Source organism: Austrofundulus limnaeus, unplaced genomic scaffold (genome assembly GCF_001266775.1).
Source record: "Austrofundulus limnaeus strain Quisiro unplaced genomic scaffold, Austrofundulus_limnaeus-1.0 Scaffold32, whole genome shotgun sequence".
NCBI lineage: Eukaryota > Metazoa > Chordata > Actinopteri > Cyprinodontiformes > Rivulidae > Austrofundulus > Austrofundulus limnaeus.
This window is the reverse complement of record NW_013952434.1, coordinates 1,230,680-1,244,230: the sequence shown is the minus strand read 5'-3', so window position 1 is coordinate 1,244,230 and position 13,551 is coordinate 1,230,680. Positions and strand designations below refer to the sequence as shown.

At 39.5% G+C, this 13,551-nt stretch overlaps 2 protein-coding genes across 2 annotated transcripts in view; one reads left to right on the top strand and one right to left on the bottom strand.

Moving 5' to 3' along the window:
• The first annotated feature begins 254 nt into the window (after positions 1–254).
• On the top strand, positions 255–6,661 carry crtap (cartilage associated protein). The gene is made up of 7 exons (XM_014005743.1): positions 255–1,356; positions 2,347–2,496; positions 4,080–4,251; positions 4,337–4,465; positions 4,552–4,697; positions 5,714–5,797; positions 6,247–6,661. Exons 1-7 carry the CDS (start codon positions 892–894, stop codon positions 6,292–6,294), a joined length of 1,194 nt encoding a protein of 397 aa, XP_013861197.1. The 5' UTR covers positions 255–891; the 3' UTR covers positions 6,295–6,661.
• Positions 6,662–7,350: 689 nt separating this feature from the next.
• The window catches only part of susd5 (sushi domain containing 5), a 10,101-nt gene continuing 3,900 nt past the window's right edge, over positions 7,351–13,551 (bottom strand). Inside the window, exons 4-5 of the mRNA XM_014005740.1 lie at positions 12,706–12,894; positions 7,351–11,332 (exon numbers count right to left, since the gene is read on the bottom strand). Coding sequence (XP_013861194.1) covers positions 9,384–11,332; positions 12,706–12,894 — 2,138 coding nt within the window. The 3' untranslated portion in view covers positions 7,351–9,383. The remainder of the gene's footprint in view (positions 11,333–12,705; positions 12,895–13,551) is intronic.

Here is a 13,551-nt window from a genome sequence, read left to right as displayed (position 1 = left end):
ATTTGCTTTTCTTGGAAGAAAAATAAAAAAAAACTTGGTAAAATTGCAGATGCTCAAATAATGACGTCCACCTCTGCGTAAAAACCAAAACGTCATCAGCACTTTTCCCTCGTGTGTTCATGACGCACAAACACATTTCAAACTCTTAATTTGAAATCCTCTAAACTATGTCCTGTGCCTTTGCTGGGTTGGTTTATGCTTGCTTGACGCACGGGCGATGAATGGGGGGGGGGGGGGGGGTAGGTTGGGCACCACGTATTGCGCATGCGCAGTGCAGCTTCCAAGATCATGTCAACGTGGAAATTGTTGGGGTCTCCCCACTCTTTCTCACACATCCTCCAACTTTCAGGCACATTGTAACAAAAACATCTTGCTGCCACCCTTAATGAGAACACATCAGGACTTGTTAAGTGGTTTTTATAGGATATTTCTCAATAATTGGAAATATTTGGGCCTTTTGGAGGAGGAAGAGGAGGAGGAGGAGGAGGAGGGGGTGCAGATCTGGCAGGAATGTTGCTACGTGGCAGTGTGAGGGGAGGGACGCTCCTGGGGTTTAATTAGCAGGTTTAAGCCTTTAGTACGGAATCAAGCTCCTTGAATTCGTGCAATTAGATTTATCCAACTGTCCGTGAAGGCGTCACAATTTATCCCCTCAGGTGTCGTTCAAAGAGATGAAAAATAATTTAAAGTTGTAGAGTTTGTACACGCACAGAGCAGCAGTGATTTATTTGTAGGGCTTTTAGAGAGAGGAGGAGCAGCTCCACGCAGGCCTAGTCCAGAGCAGCGCTCCCCGGGGGAGGAGCGGCTCTTGTCCGGATACGTGGTGGAAGTTGAGGCGGTCCTCCTCCCTCTGCTGAGAAACATCCCAGCCTGGCCAAACTTCCAGAAAACATGGCTCCCCTCACTTCTTCTCRCCTCCTGCCCTCCTCCTTCCTGCTGGTGGTCCTCCTGTCGGCGGTGGAGTCGCAGTACGAGAAGTACAGCTTCAGGAGTTTCCCCCGGCACGAGCTGATGCCCCTGGAGTCCGCCTACAAGCACGCGCTGGACCAGTACACCGGGGAGAAGTGGCAGGAGACGGTGGAGTACATGGAGGTGGCMCTGCGGCTCTACCGGCTGCTGCGGGACAGCGAGGCCTTCTGCAACCTGAACTGCAGCTCCGTCCGGCTGGAGGACGAGCAGAGGTTCGCCGAGTTCCCGGAGCTGCGGGCCTTCGGGAACGTGATGAAGAGGGCCCAGTGTCTGAAGCGCTGCAAGCAGGGGCTGCCCGCCTTCAGGCAGAGCCTCCCCAGCAGGGACACCATGGACGAGTTCGACCGCAGGGAGCCCTACAGGTACCTGCAGTACGCCTACTTCAAGGTGAGGACCTGGTCCTGGCTCTGCGTTTAAAGAAACATCTTTTCTCTATAATTACTMCAAACTTTGTGCTGTTAAAGCCAAAAACACATAAAATGTTCAATTCATCCTGTAACCTCAGCTCTTTTGTAATATTCAATTCAATTCAAATTCAAAAATACTTTATTGATCCCAGAGGGAAATTAGGTAATCAATTATTCATCAGTTTTTATACATTTATCTTTTCATTTGTATATATTATCCCAATACAGATTCATTAAAAACCTTTTTAATTACTTCAAAATTGTCTTTAAATTTTATTTTGGCATACTTCTATTGTTTTGCCTTCTTTATGCTACTTTTAGCTCATACATAACTTTTCATTACTTTTAACAAACCTTTTGCTACTTAGCATTTAGCTGCTTTAGCTTTTAGCTATCTTTTTGCTATTTTAGCTTTAAGATAACCCTTTTCTATCTTTTTTAGTTTTTAACACTCTTGACATTCAGCTTTATCTTTTATCTAGTCTTTTGCTGTTTTAGTTTTAAGAAAGCCTTTTGCTACCCTAGTTTTTAGCTACACTTTTTATTTTAGCTACCCCTTTGATATCTTATCTTTTAGTTAGCCTTATTCTATTTTAATTTGAAGCTAGTTTTGTGCCACCTTAGCTTTTAGCTATCCTTTTGAGTTTTTACATTTTAGCCAGCTTTTTGCCATTTTCACTTTAACAGCCTTAGCTACCTTAACTTTTAGCTACTCTTTTGTCACTTTATCTTTTCCTTTTGCTGTTTTCGCTTTAAGACCACCTTTTATAGCAAGGCTTTTGTTACATTTAGCTTTTAATTAGCCTTTTTATGTTTTTTTCTTTTAGTTAATGTTTTGCTTTGCTCCATTTTTCACCAGAAATATTACAATATAATGTAAAATAAATATATATATAAATATATAAATATATACAATATAAAATATAAATGTTTGAGCAAAGCATCGTTGGTTTCTTGTTGTGTGTCTCAGTCCAACAACCTGGCCAAGGCGGTGTCTGCAGCTCACACCTTCCTGCTGAAACACCCGGATGATGAGATGATGCAGAAGAACATGGCTTATTATAAGAGTCTGCCTGGAGCAGAKGAGCACCTCAAAGACCTGGAGACCAAATCCTATGAGGTACACAGCACACGTGTAATCAGTTGTACTTTACATCTTCACAGGACGTCCTCAGTGTTCGGGTAGAATGATGCTGGATATGAAGACGTTTCACCTCTTGATCTAAAAACTTCAGCTCTGCACACCACAGAGCATTCAATTCTCATAAAATCCTTTGAATGTATTCAGTGTGCAATGCACACTATTGTTTTCCTGTTTCTCTTTATTATTATTCAGCTTATTCCGTCTTCTTCCACGTCGCCACGCTGCTCCTCCTGCATACTTTGTCCTACAGCTGCCATTGAAATTTATATCTGTAAAGGTCCAGTGCCAAATCATTGCTATGCCTTCTGGTGCCTGTACAACTTGTAGTTTTTGAAATATTAATGTTTAAACTTTATTCCAAAATTCATATAATGAGAGTCAATGGGGACTTGTAATGGTCCAATACTGCCCCCAGCTGTACTCAACTTGGTACTGCTCCATACTTTAATAAAATTTCATCTCAATTGTTCAGTGTTTACAATATTAATATGATTGTATTTTGATGTTTTACTATAATATTGTCTTAATACTGCTCTATTGTTGTTATATATTGCACTTAAGTGTCAATAATTGCGTTGGCAAGCTGAACTTTTTCTGTATAAATACAATCCAATCCCTGGGATTGTCGTCTGCCACATCTCCTATAGTCTCATGATGAGCACTGTGGGCTTTCATGCGGGAGATCAGGGTTCAAATCCAGCTACTGCTACTTTAACAAAAATCTCTGCAAACTTCATATTGTCACACAATTACCTTAATTACAAACACCTGCTGACGTGACGGGCACAAGCTGGTATAGAAAACACATTTGAACTTGGTCAAAGTTCATTATGAAAGTCCAATGCTCCTGCATACATTGTCCTACAGCTGCCATTGTGATTTCTATCTGTAAAGGTCCTGTGCTAAATGATTGCTATACCTTTTGGTGCCTGTACAACTTGTAGTTTTTGAAATATTAATGTTTAAACTTTATTCCAAATTCATAAAATGGGAGTCAGAAGGGCCTTGTAATGGTCCAATACTGCCCCCAGCTGTACTCAACTTGGTACTGCACCATAGTTTTTTAATATTTAATCTCAATAGTTCAGTGTTTACAATATAATATGATTGTATTTTGATGTTTTACTGTAATATTGTCTTAATACTGCTCTATTGTTGTAATATTATGCAGTTTAGTGTCAATAATTGTATTGGCAATGTGGCCTCTTTCTGCACACATACAAACCAACCCCTGCCACCGTCTGCCACAACTCCACTTGTCTGATGGTCTATGTCATGGACTTTTATGTGGGAGATCAGGGTTCAAAACCCGGCTAATGCAACTTTAAGAAAAAATCTCTTCAAACTTCATCTTGTCACATAATTACCTTAATTCTAAACTCCTGCTGATGTGACAGGCCCAAGCTGGTATAGAAAACACATTTGAACTTGGTCAAAGTTCATTCTGAAAGTCCAAGGCTGCAGGCAAAGCCATGCTGCAATGACATGCTACGTGGCAATGCACACTTGTTTTTACATCGTAAAAACCCATGTCTAGTTAAACATGTATTTTGTTTCAGACTTTGTTCGTGCGYGCAGTTAGGGCGTACAACGGCGACAACTTCCGTACCTCGGTGTCCGACATGGAGCTGGCTCTGAGGGACTACCTGAAGGTCTACGACGAGTGCCTGGCTGCGTCTGAGGGTCCGAGGAGCGTCAGCGACTTTAAAGACTTCTACCCCTCCATAGCTGGTGTGTTTGAGTCACCACTCTTGACTCTTTCCAAGAGTCTGTTTTAAACTAAAACCATTTTTTAAAATTGTTTCCTCCTGTTWAGATCACTACATCGAAGTCCTGGACAGAAAGGTGAGCTGTGAAGGTGACCTGACGCCTGTCGTCGGGGGGTTTGTTGTAGAGAAGTTTGTGGCCACCATGTACCACTACCTGCAGTTCGCCTATTACAAACGTGAGTAGAAACTCTATCTGGGGTTAGCAACGATTCTGGGTTATGAGTGAAAATCTCTGTTTTCAGTGGTTATTGTTTTTTTGTAGTGAACGATCTGAARAACGCAGTGCCGTGTGCAGCAAGCTACATGCTGTTCGACCCCAGTGATGAAGTCATGAAGAACAACGTCGCCTATTATAAATATCACAAAAAGCAATGGGGCTTGACAGACGAGGACTTCCTGCCCAGATCAGTGAGTTCTGTGAAAAGGCCATAAACAAATAGCATCTTACCTGTTGTAGATCACTCTTTGAACCCAGTCGATTAGAAGAAAACGGTTTCATTTTTGATTAAATAGACGTGTTATTGTTTAATCTGTGTGCACTTTCAGTCTATTGCACTTCTTGAAAAGATAAATRTATGTTTATTTGCAAGTATAACTGAAATACAAACTAAACTTACTGAAGTTTAGGCAGTATAGAAACTATTAGAGCCCCATAAGTGTATAAAACACTAAAAAAATACTATRTACGAAAAGTTTTATAAAATTTTCAACTTATGACCCACAAATAACTGGCAAAGAATATTTTAAAATATAGTTTTAAATGTGTTCAAACCTTGCTAATAATCCAATTWTAGTAACAGTGATAGTGATTTATATCCATTTTGTAACCACTATAACAGGAATAGTAAAAATATGTTTGCAGTTATTTTTGTATGTATTGTAATATTTGTAAGCTAACTTAAAKTTGGYGTTTTATGACCCAACCCCAGCACCACATTTAAGTGTTTCATTTAAAAAGGGTTTAAAAATATTAAATATTGTATATAAACTTTCACAAATGTAAACGACAACAAAAAAAAGATCTAAATTAGTTGTGGTAGTTGCTCAYGTCGATAAACAATAATCCGTTCAGCAACAATTAAACTTTTGTTAAGATGGCAGAAATATGTTTTTATGATTTTAAATCTGTTTTCTTATTATATTAGAGTTCATAGTTAACCAGTAATGTTAYGTTTTAGGCAGAGGGTTGTTAAACTGGTTTTTATATCACACTAAGGGTTTGTAAAGAAAAAAAACAAAAGCTTCATTTTTTTCCCCAGTGAAGCAAGTTTCCTGCTGACAAAATAGAAAATGTGCTTTTTTTACATCACTGGAGTGTTTTTTTTCCCCAAAGATCTGTTCTTATAAAATCTAATTTTAACTCGAGGTTTTCTGTGTGTGTGTGTGTGTGTGTGTGTGTGTGTGTGTGTGCGCGCGCGCTGCAGGAGGCAGTGCGGTACTACAATCAGACCACTATGCAGTTACAGATGTTGGAGTTCTCCAAGCAGCGCCTTGTGAGCGATGATGAGGTGGGCTTATCTGTTTTACACACATTTTAAGATCAAGATCTCCTTTAAGCCAAGATGTTTATGATCAAATGAAAAGTCTGTATGAAATAAAGCTTTCATAAAAAAAACAGATGAGCTTAATTCTAATAATAAAACCACTTCCAGAGACTGGTTCCAGTCACGTGACCCATCCTGCAGCATAACGGCTGTAGTATCACCAGAAGGCATGTGATGGCAGCATGACGCTGTATTTACTGCAGGTTATTTTCATGCAGCRCCATCGGGTCAAATCAACATAAGCTAGGATTACATGTTGTTTGTGCTAAATGGAATTCAGGCTTTTAATCTCTTTAGTAATGCGGGATATGAGAAATCACTGATAAAAATGTCAGCAAGGGGATTTCTGGTAATCTACTTTGAAACGAAACAGACCTTCCTGATTTGTTTTCTTGTGTTGTGTTTTTTCACAGGGGGAGGTGGTGGAGTTTATAGATGAGTTCCTGGATGAGGACAGCTAAGAAAACACTGAAACACAGTGTACAAAAACACTCCAAAACATTTTATTTATTAGGATTTTAACAGACTTTAAAGGATGATATCATTTTTTACCTGCAGCTCTTTAATTATGAATTGTTTTTAATTTCATTTTGTACCAAAGATCTAGTTTAGTGGTTTGAACTGCCAGCAGCACAGCCCAGAGGTTTGAAACAACAACAACAACAGTAGTAATAATAATAATAATAATAATAATAATAATAATAATAATAATAATAATAATAATGAGGACAGATGTTTGTTTACTCACTGGTTTGTGAATGCATTCTCCCACTGTGAATCATTGTGAATGCCACATTTTTACAATAAACAGTTTGTTTTTAAAAGTTTTGCTTGTATCACATAAGATTCTGTGTACTTTTAAAAGAAAAAGTGATATTCTGTCTTACTAACAAATAGTTGGTACTTATCAGATATTTGTTGCACAGAAAATGACAAAAGTATGAAAAATGTTACAGTTAGTTACACCTAGACTAACCTGGACAAAGATTTCTGCTATTTTTTGCATATAACTGATTTTGTGCCTCATAAGATAAAAGCTATTACCTGTTTCACAAAACATCATTTAAAAATGACCAGATTATCCTTTTAATCACTGTCTCTGAAGAAAAGAGTGAAAATATTAAATGTTACTGTTTTTCACACATTTAAACCTCATAATTAGAAATATACTGTAATTTAAGACAACTATATTTAGTGTTCAAACTTTAATTAAGCAACTTATCAGTTTCAGTTCACTGTTTGTTTTACTTATTTATTTATTGGAGTCTTAATAAAGGAAAAAACCTGAAGTGGAGGTGATGAGGAGCTGAGAGGAGACATTCATGGAAAATATTGTTTGAACGTTGAGTCTCTGTGCAGTTTGTCACACAGTCGTGTTAGAAACCCACAGGAGAACATTCTCACTCTTGTTTTTTTCTCTACTTTCTTTCATCTATCTGCAGCTTTTAAAACCTTTTGATAATAAGAGACGAAAAAGATAACTTGAGTCTGACGACAGTAACAAAAGGAGGCACAAATTCAAAACTGTTTTTTTTTTATTGTTTATTGAGACTTGAACACATTCATGACACAGTTTGTTCTGACAAACACTTTAGCATGTTCAATGTGATATTTAAAAGAAAATCCCACATTTTATGAACGAGAGCAGTTTTTTAAATTCAACTAATACCTGAATGTGCTGACAATGCAACAWAATACTAGAATTTTATTTCCAGGTGCGCTGATTGCCGTTTTCTATSACTATTTCAATGACTGATTTTCGTAAAGCTCCTACCTGCTTTTATTCTCATTTCTTTCTTTTTTTTTAACAAATTTATTTAAAAACAGGCCAAATATAAATGGATACAATTTCTAGTCAAATTGGAAATTTTACTGTGTTTGTAATAAAATAAAAAATGTTTTCTTGAAAACGGCACTACGTTAAAGAGCTCTCTTTGTTCATCACTAGAATTAAACAAATCATAGATGCTGGGAAAAAATGTACTTTTTTACATTTTTACATAAATTAACTCCACTGGACACCTTTCACATCTGTCTGTGGTTTCATGGATGGTTAATTAAAAGTGGCAAAAGTTTGTGAACTCGTGATCGTCTATTAAATTAACGTCTTTTTTTATGTTTTGGTTGTGGTTTTGAAGATCCAAAGTTTCTGCWCAAAAGTATTCAACAGAGATGTTGGCACCCTGAAATAAACACACCTGGGTTGTCCATCCACTGATTCCCTTCTGAGAGTTTCAATAAAAACCTGTCCAGCGGTTCATGGGATATTTTGCTCACAGACAAATGAACAGAATCACACAAACACAGGCAAATACATAAAGAATAAATGTGTGCACACGTGGGATTAAAAACAATCTTACAGCTGCAAAACACTAGTTTTTTTTTTCGAAAAGTTGAGTGCTGTGCTCAGTCTTGCGGCCCCAGCTGCAGCACCCTCATTGCAAAACATTTTTCGAGTATTTTGTTCCTGTTACTCAGAGCTAATAAATTCTGCATATATAGGTGCAAATAAATATATACATTTAAGTGATCTATTGGCATTTGGTTGGGTATAACAGCAGGTTATTGCCAGATTGCCACATAAAATTTGCCACAAAAGGTTTTGCATCTAGATCGTCATAGAACTTTACAGCAAGAGCAGGAAACAATATAAGACTGTTTGCCCTGGAAATTTCAATATATTACAATTTTATATGGGAAGTAATTGTTTGCAGCTATATGAAAAGTGAAAATCACATAATGAAACTTTAAACATTTATCATTTGCACATAAAAACCATAAGGGCTTGTGGTCTAACCCTGATTTATTTTTTTTAATCCAGTAATATTTGAAAATATTGTGTTTAAACTATTACGTAAGTAAATCACAAATCTTATTTTAGAATAAAGCTAAACCGTTTGATGTCATGATCCTTTGTTGTGTTAGCACCACAATGATTTTAATCTCTGGTTCCTCAGTCACACCGGTACATTATCTTTATCCCATACGTTTGAGTGGGTCTGGACTCTTCTATGTCTCATCAAACAAATGCCAAAATCAACAGAACGGAGGGGGAAAATGGTCATACATTCTCATCTACATGGACTACTTTCCTTTTAGTCAGCTGATCACTCTGAACTTCAGCATGAATGTGGTACAAAAAAAAATCAATCACACAAACAACATAAAAAGATTACGCTAAGATTCTTTACCACAATGTCAGAGAACCTTCAGAGTTGAATTCTCAGTTCATTTATTCAGAAGTTTGTCAAAATATATTAGCTCATTTATGAGTCCAACTAGAAACCTTTAAAACTAACCAATAAGTCGAACAAACGGATGAATTTCTAAGGGATTTGTTATGATCTTCTTTCACTCAAGTTCCAGCAAAAAGTCTTCACAATGTTTTTGTTAACGCTACCACGGTTTGCTCATTATAGCTGAGCGGTCGTAAGTTTTAGGTTCCTACATATTCAAAAACTTCTACATCGGTGGTGTTTAGATGTACGTTTCTTCAGAATTTGTCCTAAAAGTCTCTGCGTCCTTTCAGCACTCTCCTCGTCACAAGCGTCTACACTTTTTGCTGCATCTCCATCTGTTGGCCCTGTCTGCTTTGACTTTGGCCTTTCCCGTTCATCTCGTATATCGAGCTCTTCTGCTGTTGCCGTTTGTAACACCACACCCCAAAGATGACGGCCATGGCGACCAGGCACACCAGCACGGCTATGGCTGCCACTGTGGGACCTCGACTGGATGAACTGGGAGGTAGGGGAGGGCAGTCATCGCCCGTGCAGATCGCCTCCCCCATCTCTCCTTCCGCCTCCCCCATCTCACCGGGAAGGTTGTGCACAGCGTGTTCCCCAATCAAGCCAGGGAAGATGTCGCCGTCGTGCACCGGAGGAGCTAGGCCGTGATCGAGGAAGGGGTGCTCGGTGAGTTCGTCCAGCCAGGACTGGGTGGGAGCCGCCTGTTGCGTGTCGTAGTCCAGGGTGTCCGAGTAGGATGGGGAGTCTGAAGGCTGTAAATGATCAGAGGAGGTACCAGGGGTCCTGTAGCCAGGCCTTACTTTCTCCACCACCCTTTCAGGTGCTGTAGTGGGAGACGTGCGTTTATTTGGTGAGTTGGTGTGGGGAATCCGTTTACGCGCTTCCACGTCATTTGGTCTGTCTGTTGTTTTGACAGCTTGCTCACCATCCACTGGTCTTATTGGTCTTTTTGTGGAATCACCATTTTCAGTTCCTTGAATTGGGTACCCATCCAGCCAGGTCTCGTCTTTGATCTTACTTCCCGCTCCCCTTTGGGTGATAGTTGGGCGCTCTTCTGTGGCTACTGAAAAGATTACTCGCGAGTGACCGTCATCATCTTCATGGCTGTCATGGTCATCATAACTCTTCTCATACTTGTCTTCATGATCATCGTGGATATCATGATCCGGTAAGTGGTCATCATCGTCGTGGTCATTGTGATCTGGATGTTCCTCAGAGCCATCTGGATGTTCATCATCATTATCATCGTGATCTTCTGTTGTATCATCGTGATCCTCCCGGCTGTGGTGTTCATCGTATGGATCGTCTTGATCATCGTACTCCTGAGTGCCGTAGCCAACATGATCGCGGTCCTTTTCATGTGTGCCTGTGCCATAGTGGTCATCGTGATCATCATGGTCTTGGTGGCGGTCCCGTGTATTCTCATGTTCACCTCGATGCGTCACATGATCATCATCTTCTTCTTGGTGGCTGTCTGGGTCATCTGGATTATCAGTAAGGTCATCTTCATGGTCGTCATGATCATCGTGGTCATGATCGTCATGGTCATTGCCATCTTGGTCATGCTCATGATCATCGTGGTTGTCGTCATGATCATCAGGATTGTCATGGTCGTGGTCATCATGGTGGCTGTCATCATGATCACCTTCCTCATCATTGTCCGGTTCATCGTATCGATCTTGCTCATCATCGTGATCATCATCGTGATCATCATCATCAGTGGGCTGTGAGATGTCATGCCTCTCCTGGCTCTCTTTTTCTTTACTCTCCTGTGACTGCGCACCAGAAGCTCTCTGTTTTGTCTGTGTGATGGAGTCAGGGGAGAGGGGAGCCTTCTCGTTCTGGAAGGCCTCAGAGGGGAACCAGAACAGGTGTTTCTGAGACAGAAGAGAGACGGGTTCTTCTGTAGCTTCAGCTGCATTTGTCCCGACGTCCTCGCTCCTCTCCTGCTCCGGGCTTGGATGGACCAGGTCCTCCCGTGTAGCTGCTTCATCAACAGCTCCTCCAAAGGCTCTTCTGTTATTAATCACTGCTTCTCTCACGTCCCGCTCTTCATGCTGGTCTTGTTGCTCCGCCCCTGCGTTGACCCTAATTCTTGTTGTTTGCTGCTGCAAACTTGTCTTCCTATCTTGGGATCCAAATACTTCCTCAGACGTCTTGTCATGCTGCTCCTCTGGACTGCCTCGGTCATGATCTGCTGCTTCATAGGAATCTTCAAACTTGTCCTCGTAGTCTACGTGGCTTTCAGTTTTATCTGAAGATACATAGAAAGATAACATTAATCAAACACTGAAATTAAATGTTAACTTTCAAGGAAGAATTAAAAGATTTTGCAGCATATGTAAAACATGGTACACTTAGGTAAATTTACCTTTTAATCTTGTGAAAGAGCACAGTATAGGTCCTTTAAAGTGCCTGTGGCATTAAATTTTTGTGATAAATGTGATTGCACTTTTGGAAATATAAAATAGATAACATGTTGCAAAAGCAATTTCACACCACTGAGATGAACAGTTGTTGAGATATATGCATGTGAAGTAACAGGATGTGATGACAAAGGGGAATGTCTGAATGTAAACAGAGCGTTGCTACAATGGCTAACAGACAGCAGAGAATTTTCTGATGTTTTTTTTTAGATAATTTTAGTCCGTATAAGAGAGATGAAGAAAAGTCAAAGTTCAAATAATATTGTTTTAATAAACAAAGACAAGGGAGTTTGAGTTCCCCTTTGATGTCACTTCCTGTTTAACTTTAGCTAAGCTAAATTCAAAGGAAAATATGCCAGTTATGTGACAAAATGGGTAAAATCACGTGATTTATGCCAATTTTCCTAAATATGAAGATATTTTCTTTGACCTTTTGTATTTCAAGGATAGACATGTCCCAGGCACTTTAAATTAGTTCGAAGAGAAGAATAAGGAGAAGCCGAGTCTGTGATCGGAAGGACGCCGGTTCGACTCCCCAAACAAACCAACCCCACTTGGGCCCTTGAGCAAGGACCTTAACCCCTCAGCTGCTCCGCGGGCGCTGTAATTGGCAGCCCACTTGGGTAAAATGTAGAGACTTAATTTCCCCACCAGGGGATCAATACAGTGTATAAAAAATGTTTGTACTTGTAACAATTTGTATGTGTCTGAAAATATAATTGATTTACGTCTTTTCTTTAGAAGAAAGAGCATCTTAATTTTAAATGGTTTTTTGTGAACTTCAGCAGAGAGATAACTAAAAATATCTTAAATTAATGAAGCATTTAATTGTTTGTGAATTATCCTATGCTTGAATGCATGGAAGTGTGTGTCAATATCACATAAAAATGTTTAAAAATCTAAAAGAAAGTCCAAAGTAATAATTTATTTTAGATGATGTGGATTTATTTTTGAATTTTATCTTGTCTAAATCATTTTATGAAGCYATATATTTGCTTTGAAACGGTTTCAAAACCACAACTTTAGAGCTGAAATATGACTACGAGGCCTTTGAGTAAACCTCACAGGCCTGGTCTTCTGCCTCAGTCAACACGGACACGTTATGGCATGTCACACTGAGGCGCCATCTTCATCTGAAATCACAAGTTAACGTCTGGTTTTTTTTTTTGTTCCTTCTCAGCACATTAACATGTCAAGTTACCTTTGACACAAAGCTGCACCGTGCCGTACCACTCCCCGCAGCTGTCGCACATCAGGCTGAAGGCAGCGTGTCCAGTTGGCATCACGTAACCCGGCAGACACGTGTAGAGCAGCTCGTCGCCCATCTCGAAGCCTGAGCTCTCCTGCAGGCGAGCGTTGGGGAAGGATGGAGGATCACCACAAGCCACGGCTGAGAACAAACACAAGGACACTTGTGTTATCAAAGAACACGTTAATTGCTGCATCGCTACCATAAATATTGATTTTTACTTGCTATTACTCAGCGAGAATCAATCAAAACTGATGGTTCAGGTGAAAGTTCAGATATTTTGAAAGGTGGTTCTATGGAAAGGTTATGAACAGCAATAACTTACCTKTTGTAGATAACCCAGAATTAAACCTTAAGTAACCTTTTAAGCTTTACAAACAATATAAAGAAACAAAAACAGGAATACAATGGATACGGATGTATTAAAAATACAACCATGAGCAATATCACCAGAGGTTAATCAAAGCTTTTTTTTAATTTGTTTCATATTTCGGTTGCTGTCTTAAGTGTGCAGGTGAGTACCCAAGTACTCAGATAATAAACGATTTTGTAGTTCTGAGTAGGGGAGCCTAACTCTTCCGGGTCACAGGTCAGCTGAGAAAACGTTGAGGTCGCAATGGAAGCGCCAYTGGAGATATAGCTTAGATATTTATGAAACATCTCTTCTATGATCCTAAACGAAAGTTTAATGCCATTCAGGTTAGAGAAGGTACATCGGGTCTGTAAAATGATGTAAATTTACCTGTTGAATTTGTTCATTTACAATGATGTTTCCATAGCAAACTCAGTGTCCCCCCC